We start from the raw sequence: 8,934 nt of genomic DNA, 5'->3' as shown, positions 1-8,934 counted from the left end.
AATAGGTCAAAAAAGTGAAATACAGAATATTTCTGTATATTAGAAATATTCTGACAAAAGAAAAGGTTAAAAATGTAGGTTTAATTTAATTAATCGAAACAATTTAAGAATTAATGTAACTTACACATAATATTAAAAAGAATAATTTGAGCATTTATTTTTAATTAATTATTTTTTATGAGGTGATTAATTTTGATGAAGTGATCATCATCCAATCACATGTATTTTTTAGATAACTATTTATACGATTAATATAAAAAAATTATTTTTGTTTGCATGACGTTACCTAATTAGATTATACTAACACTGGATCAAAATTAAATTAATTAATTATAATTATTATTGAAACACCGAAGATAAATAATTAAAAGAGCAAGCATATGTTAGTTAGCACTTAGCGCCAGACGGAGAAGGATTGAGTTATAGCTATTTGCTAACGCCTTAGAGGCAAATAAAGCTGCTGCAAAATCGTTCTAACGTCTTTGTTCACACCTCACACTCACACCCTGTTTTCAAATTCATAACTACTGAAACAGATACATAATCCATAACGCTTTGTCTTTCTTCTCACACCTCAACAAATCATGAAGGTATCTAATTCTTTCTATTCTACATTTTTTCCTTCCTTTTTCGATCTCTGTTTTCCTTTGTTCCAAAAAAGAGAGGATTCAGTTTCCTCGACTCTGTTTTTCTTTTGCAGAAGCCAACTCCGGCAACAACAATTGTAGCTATTATTTTCCTTCTTCTTCATTCCTCGCTCGCTCTCAAGGTACATCTTATTTATTTTATTTGTGTTTGATTACTTTCAATACTTTGTCTTTTGTTTCTTCTATATTGTAATAAACCCCACTTAATTGCGTTGAACTCTGAAAACAAACGTTGAACAGGAAGCGCAAACATGCGTGGCAAACAGAAACTGCGACTCAGGTTTACATTGCGAAACGTGTGTGGCAAACGGGAACTTGCGACCACGGTGCACTCGAACCCAACCAACTAACCCGACTTCAAAGGTGAAGGGGTTGCCGTTCAACCATTATTCATGGCTCACGACTCATAACTCATTTGCGATGTTGGGTCAGAAATCGGCCACTGGCGCTCTCATTCTCTCTCCGACCAATCAGCAAGATACCATCACCGATCAGCTTCATGTATGTTTCTGTTCTCCAATTCTCTTTCAAATCCTTTTTTTTCCTCCAAAAGTTAAAATATAAAAAAAAAAAATTAATTTTGATGTACTTGTCACTGTTTGCGTGGATTCAATTATGTAAGGTCATATGGGTACATCTACTGTACGAATGATCATAAAAAACGGATAAAAATCGGATATAATTATACAACTGTATAAAACACTTTACAAATACATTAAAATTAAACTAAAAAAAAATGGTAGTTAGAAAATAAAAATAGGAAAAGTACTTGAAACTTTAAGCGGTTATGTCTACTTCCCCATAAAGCTAAGCTTCTTTATTCTTCCTGCTCAATGAAACTCAAGGTCCCCACACGTTACCTTGAGAACATATAATACTTTCAATAAGACATTTTCAAGTGTTGCAAACCATCTCCCGGTTTTCACATTATTACCTTTGTATAAAGATCTCTTTATAAAAATAATTGCCTTTATATATTGTACGATTAATCACTAAAATGGTATTTTAAAAATGATAAATTTTAAAGGAACAATAATTGTATGTATTCCTTAAAACAAAGTCAAATATCAAAGCATAAATAATTTTTCAAGGCCTTTAAAAGACTTTTGATCTCTTAATATTTTTTTTGATACAAAATTTTTTAGGTATCATTTTAATAGTTTGCTTACATGCTGTATACATTAGGATTTTTACGCACATTTCATTGACGTTCTTTGAAATTAATTGTTATCACACATGATATCATTGATTTGTTATATCTGACCAATGTATAATGGGAACTGAATAAAAAAGTCCTATTATGGTTGTTAGGTTGCTGATTAGTGCAATGCATGTGGGAAATTTTGATGAAAGACAATGATGCAATGACTAAAGTACTAAACAGCTGGGTATTCTTTACATGCTTGAAAAGTTCAAGTAATTAGTATTTTAATCGGGTTAGTTATGGACATTGTATTACTTTATTCATCATTTCATAGAATGTTTGGAGTATTTTATTGGTTGGTTAAGAATGGTTAAGCACGCCAAGGAAGAAGAATACTAGAATCAGTAATATAAGTTTCTAGGAAAGTATTTAGAATACAAAAAGTTTTAATTATTTTCTTATTCTTTATAGTTTAAACAAATTTAAAATTGGATCTTTATATCTTTTTTTCTTTTCAATTAGATCTTTACATTATTTTTAATTTTATAATTAAGTTCTTTTTCGTATTAAAAATATTAAAATTAATAAAATATTTTTTTTAAAAATATATAGTCAAAGATCTAATTAGATTAGTAACTGTGAATATCTTAATTTGCAGATGAATATTCTATTAACTCTAATATTTTTTATATTATTAAAGACTTAATTATAAATTAAAAATGGTATAGAAACCAATTGAAAGAAAAAAAAATATAAGAACTTAAATTATAAATTTGATAAAACAATAAAAACTAACCAAGTAATTAAACTAATAAAAAATTTATAAGAACATGAACATAGTAATATAAAAGGGCTAGGTGTATAATACTACTAGAAAATTGGTAATTACTGACTTTAAAAAAATCTTATTAACAAATGAAATCCGTAAAAAACATAAACTTTTGTCCAAAAGAATTAAAGAATGTGTAAATAAATTCGTCGATAATTAGTTATTTTCTGGTAGTATAAATATCTCTAAAAAAACTGCATCGAAAAAAATGTAATATAAATAGCTTAATACAGTTGTAGTTGAAACTTGAAAGAAAAAACTTATAGTGTATACTCTTGCACATTAAATAAATACTTTCATCCAACAGCATAAATGATGAAGATTGCTTCCTCCTTTAAATGACATTTTTTTATAATAAGATCAAATATGAATAAGCTAATGAAAGAGAATTATCCCTCGTTAAATATAAACTATTTCTCATAAATAAAGCATGGTGTTACATCTTATGTTTATATTTTTACCGTATCTTTTCACAGAATGGAGTACGAGGGTTGATGCTTGACCTGTATGACTTCCAGAGTGATATTTGGTTATGTCACTCGTTTGGTGGCAAATGCTACAACTACACAGCTTTTGTAAGTACCATTTTATTAATGACAAGTGGTTTACTAGCTGTTCTTGCAAATTTTATCATTAAATACCAAACTAACTAATTATATTTTTAAAGATAGGTCAAACACTACAAATGTTTTCGAAAAATTTAGATAATGACAAAAATTCTCTTAATGAAAAACCAAAATAACAAAAGTCTTTTAAAAAATTTAAAAATACGACAAAATAATCAAATATATGTATTATCAAAATAGTTATGTTATACGTCCAAATCTTTTTGGTAATAAGTTGGTCTAAACTCAATTTAGTGGAGCGTAAAATACGTGCTCCAACTACATGAAACGGTTCTTGCATTCATCTCCTTTTTTTTCCATTCTTCTTTGCATTTCTCTTTCTTGTTCTTTGGGTTCTTTCTTCTTCTTCTTTTTCATGTGTTTTCTTCTCATCGTCGTTGTTTTATCATTGTTGCTGTATTTATTTTTTTCATCCTTCTCTTCCTAGTGATTTTGTATCATTATGTATTTCTTTTTTCTTTTTTATTTGATTTTTTCTTGCTTGTTAAAAGAGTAAATAAGAAAGTAAAACAAGAAGAAAAAAATGAACGAGAAAAGAAGAAGATAATGATGATAATGAAAAAGAAGAAGAAGAAGGAAGAGGAGGAGTTTTGAGTCATCCTTAAGTATTTTAGTACATTTTGAATTTAGGGTATGGAAAAAGCTTCAAAAGTTATTTTTGGAATTTTAATTTATGAAAAGTCATATCAATAATGTTTGATACAGTTTTTTAAATATGTTTTTAACTTCTCAAAAAATTATTTAAGAGTTTTTAAAAAAGTAAAAAAATAATTGATTTCTTTCCTTTTTAAAAGTTATTTTATCACTTCTATTTATTAAACAACTTTAAAACAGGTCCTTTTATCATAACTTCCCAAACATAAAATAACTTAATTATTAAATAACTTTAAAACAAGTCCTTATATTTTAAGTTCTTTCTCTAAAAGAGTTTAATTATGTTGTTTATTCAAACTGACCCTTAAATAAGGTGAATTTTTTGTCTTTTCTTGTTTTAAATTGAGTTGTTGTGTGCCATCATCATTAAGTAATTTCGGTGCATTCTATATTTGAATTTCGGTGCATTTTAGATTTAAATAAGGTGTACTGTTGGTCTGAACTAATTTTGAATTGACTTTGTTTATATATTGTCATCATTAAGTAATTGTGGTGCATTTTTTATTTAAATAAGGTATACTTGTAGTCTAAACTTATTTTAAACTGAGTTTATTTGTGTGTTGTCATCATTAAAAAATTTCGGTACATTCTGGAGTTGAACTGTTATATATATATAAAAAAAGACAACGATGATAACAATAACGATAATGAAAGAGAAAAATGAGAAAAAAGAGAAGGAGAAGAAAAAATAATAGCAACTTCTTCAAGTATATTAAAAGTCATCCCAACTTTTAGGACAAACAAACACAAGAAACACCAAAAACTTATAAGCACGATAGTATGACACCAAACATAATTTTATATTATACCAAATTGTGTTTCAAAATGCACCGAAACTACCATTAAACATAACATAAATAGATTCATCAAAAAAATAATTCAAAACTCTAACATTCTATTCAAATTTAAACCTTCAACTATGAACACTGATTTTTATAAAAAAAAAAACGAAATTATTCAACTCATAGACAAAACAACTACACAAACATCAATTACTAATAAACTACATTAATGAGGTTCGAACTAAATCTCCTCCACTTGATTCGTTTCAAAACAATAATCCAATTCGAACTTACATCATTCATTGTCTTCGAAAGAGAAATATCTGTTGAAACTTGATTTCACAGCTTGATTTAAAAAAAAAATAGATCCAAATCTTTAAATCAGATCAAAGGGCATTGATCATGAATAAAGAGAATGGAGAGAATAAAGAAAACACAGGGAATGAAGAAAATGCAGAGAAGGAAGAGAGCACAAAACGTTGAAAAAATTTGAAAAAAAAAAAACAAAATCTGCATAGAAAAAGTAGTTATATATAGTTGGGTGTTAAGTGAAAAGGTTGTTAGAGGTAGTGATGCGTGGAGATGAATTAGGTTATAGCAACTTGGTTGGACTTGATTAGTTAAATGATTTGGATGTAGAGCTTTATTGTTATAAAAAATGCTTTAAAAATTATATTTAATTTTTTACAAATATAATTAAAAAATAAACTCTATTTAACTATAAAATTTAGTGCTTGTTTGAGTGTCATTAAGTTGATAAAAAAATATATTTTTTCAATGAAAAAAGATATTTTTTTTATTTTTTAGCTTGTTTGATAAATTTCTAGTAGTAAAAATAAAAGTATTAGAAAAATAAAAAAATATTTTTTTGAGAAGCTATAATTTATATCTTTTTTAAAATATCTTTTTTCTTTAAAAAAATAGTTTTCACATAATAAATAAACAAAAAAATATTTTTATATTATTATACCCAAATATAATTGATAGATAAAAATATCTTTTTACATGAGATATCCAAACATAAAATTAATTTTACTTTTTTATAAGATCTTTTAAAAAAAGATAACTCGAAAAAAAAAAAATTTTCAAAGAAGCTCACACAAACAAACTCTTAATGGTCTTACATCAAACGAAATTTTATTGCCTTTTTTTTTGATTTTTTTTTTAAAAAAAAGGAAAAAAAGAAGCATGACATCATTTTTCTTAATGTTTTTCACTTTTTTAGATACATTTTGAAAAATAGTTATTCAAATATTTTTTTTAAAATTCTGATTATATGCACAAATCATTTGCCAAGTATAAGAATAGTTTGTTATTTATAAAAGATATTTTTTTTATTATTTTTGTTATATTTTTTAATTTTTTGAAATGTTTTGTTATTTTAATTTTGATTTAATTTAAATACTTTTGGCAATGTCTAATTTTTTGTGATTTACTCTTAAAAAATGATAATTAATTTGCAGCAACCTGCGATCAATGTTCTCAAGGAGATTCAAGTATTTCTTGAGGCAAACCCATCAGAGATTGTTACTATCATAATTGAGGATTATGTTACTTCACCAAAAGGCCTAACAAAGGTTTTTGATGCTGCTGGACTCAAAAAGTACTGGTTTCCGGTGTCTAGAATGCCCAAAAATGGTGGAGACTGGCCAACCGTTGATGATATGGTGAGCAAGAATCAGCGTTTAATCGTCTTCACCTCAAAATCCGCTAAGGAAGCTTCTGAAGGGATAGCCTACGAGTGGCGATATTTGGTCGAAAACCAATGTAAGTCATATTCTCCCAGAAAGGTTATATCTACTATCTTTATATGAGTCATTGTAATATAGTTATGTTATAGTGACCACAGTAACTATAGTATTTTAAAAAATGTTATTAAATTTAAAGTAATATTTTATTATTATTGAACAATGTTTTTAAAAAGTATTATTTAAAAATATTATCAAAATATAAAAAAAATATGATTTTAATTTTAACAACACTTATATAATTAGCATAATCTCTATAACATAGTCATACTAAAATTTATGGTTTTGTATATACTTCTTAAAAGAAAGATATATAAAAAAAATGATGTAAATATCATTTATCAAATTCCATGTTTATCTTGGAATAACAGAGTTCCAATGGATATGTAACACTAAATATTGATACTGGAATTTGCAGATGGAGATGGTGGAATGAAGGCTGGTATGTGCCCGAATCGCGCAGAATCGCCGGCGATGAACACGACATCAAGATCGCTAGTACTAGTGAACTTCTTCCGTGACCTTCCGGATGTTACCAAATCCTGCAAGGACAATTCTGCTCCTTTGCTAAACATGATCAACACTTGCTATGAAGCATCCGGGAAACGATGGCCTAATTTTATTGCTGTTGATTTCTACAAGGTATTGCAATTTTATAAGTCACTCAAAATTAGTGGAATGTCTATAGTGAGATGTTTTAGTCTTATATTGATCCTGTTTTGTAATTATTACTTCTATTTCAAAATAATTATCGTTTTTATTGAAAAATTAATGTATCTAGACAAAAGACAAAAGTGATAGTATTTTGAAATGGATAGAGTAATTAATTAACCCATTTTATAATTTCTCACTTAAATCAAATCTCCTTTGATTTTAGACTATCCTAAATAACTTTACCAAATGAAATTAAAAAATGTAATTCTTGAAATCTGAATTGACAACGACAATATAGAGAATATCATCAATGTAATAATTATGCTTTTGAAAAAGAACAGGAGAAAATTGAAGGATTTTTCTTAAAATAGAGAATTCAATTCACATTTTACATAATGAGTCTTATGATTATTTTATCCCTTTGATGAATCTATCATTTTGATTGGGCTATTTCAAACTCCTTACATTAAACCCTTACATGTTATAATAAATTTGAGGTTTATTATTTTGATAAATAAAATAATTAGCTTGTATATATACTTTGATTGATGTTTTCAGAGAAGTGATGGAGGAGGAGCTCCACAAGTAGTAGATGTTGCTAATGGAAATCTAGTATGTGGTTGTGGAAACATAGCCACCTGCAAGGTATAAATATATATGCTAAAGTTATTATTATTATTATTATTAGGAAAATAAAAATATTAAACAATGTGAACAATAGATATATCGGATGTTCATTTCACTAGGTGTACGGATAGTTATTTTAATATTAAGATTTATATAGGTAATTTAGAGGTGTAGTGTGTTTTTATTTAATTGGTAGTTGTTTATGTTGTTCAAGATGGTCATTGTTTACCTAACACTTCCCTTATTATTATTAATTTATTATGTGTAGTACACGGCTGTTATAGTTTAATTTTCATTTCTTCTATTCATTTCCAAAGTTGCATATAAATAATAAATATTGACATTGTATTTTGCAGCCAAACATGACATTTGGAGTGTGCGAGTTACCTGAGGCTGATGTAGCTCCTCCCCGTGCAGCCGTGGGGGTAGAACCACCACCACCACCTCCTCACACGAGCTCTGCCTGTAATAATTGCAAGCCAATTGCTTTGTTGTGGTTGTTTGCCATGACTACTCTTCTTGTTTCCTTCCTTTTCTCATTGTGAACATTAATCCCTCTTTAATAATTCAGAAAAAAAAAATTAAAGTAGTAGAGAAAAGGTAATTTAATTAGGAGAAACCATTTTTAGGAAATAGATGCTTTCAATTGGAAAATCCATCCATGTTAAGTGTCAAATTTTACCATTATATCGAATTATCAATGATGAAAATTTACACCTGACATGGTCATGCAAATTTTACAACTTTAAATGTCTATTCTTCCATTTTCTGGATCATAACTAAATGGGTTTGAAGATATTAGTCAGGTTTTTCTTTTTTTTTTTTTTTTTAAAAAAAAAAAAAAAGTTAAATGTTGTAAAAGTTTGATAGCATGTGGTGGGTTAACAACAATGCACATGAGTTGTCCATCGTCTCAGTAAAATTCCTTATTCATCCTTTGATGTATTTGTCAAATATTTAGGTTTATCTTCTATGATCTGTAAAAATTCTTTTATATGATGCGGTGATTTGAGCATTTATTAGTTTTGAACAAACTTAATCCATGACTTTCTATTTAATATTTTAATTTTGCTTCCTAAAAGAAGGAATTGTCTGTCGTGCGGAAACTTGAACTTAGTTCTTAAAAGACCAAGACAGTAGATTTCAATTTAATGGCTCTTATTGGCATTGTATAAAAAGTGTATAGCAAGTTTTACTTTGAAATCTATCTATCTATTAATATA

The 8,934-nt window shown here is 27.3% G+C and overlaps 1 protein-coding gene across 1 annotated transcript; it reads left to right on the top strand.

Moving 5' to 3' along the window:
* Positions 1-385: 385 nt before the first annotated feature.
* On the top strand, positions 386-8,495 carry LOC107621774 (PI-PLC X domain-containing protein At5g67130-like). The gene is made up of 8 exons (XM_016323777.3): positions 386-590; positions 701-769; positions 888-1,148; positions 3,097-3,195; positions 6,146-6,449; positions 6,849-7,072; positions 7,643-7,729; positions 8,068-8,495. The coding sequence occupies exons 1-8, from the start codon at positions 585-587 to the stop codon at positions 8,254-8,256; spliced, it is 1,239 nt and encodes a 412-aa protein (XP_016179263.1). The 5' UTR covers positions 386-584; the 3' UTR covers positions 8,257-8,495.
* Positions 8,496-8,934: the final 439 nt, after the last annotated feature.

This window comes from Arachis ipaensis, chromosome B10, assembly GCF_059453495.1.
Source record: "Arachis ipaensis isolate K30076 ecotype BB chromosome B10, ASM5945349v1, whole genome shotgun sequence".
Classification (NCBI taxonomy): Eukaryota; Viridiplantae; Streptophyta; class Magnoliopsida; order Fabales; family Fabaceae; genus Arachis; species Arachis ipaensis.
The sequence above is the reverse complement of the archived record's forward strand: the minus strand, read 5'-3'. Positions and strand labels throughout refer to the sequence as shown.

Bases quoted from the DNA above. Each gene is read 5' to 3' on its own strand.
- LOC107621774 (XM_016323777.3), top strand. The intron at 1,149-3,096 runs GTATGTTTCTGT...ATCTTTTCACAG, and splicing joins CCATCACCGATCAGCTTCAT to AATGGAGTACGAGGGTTGAT. The intron at 7,073-7,642 runs GTATTGCAATTT...TGATGTTTTCAG, and splicing joins TTGCTGTTGATTTCTACAAG to AGAAGTGATGGAGGAGGAGC.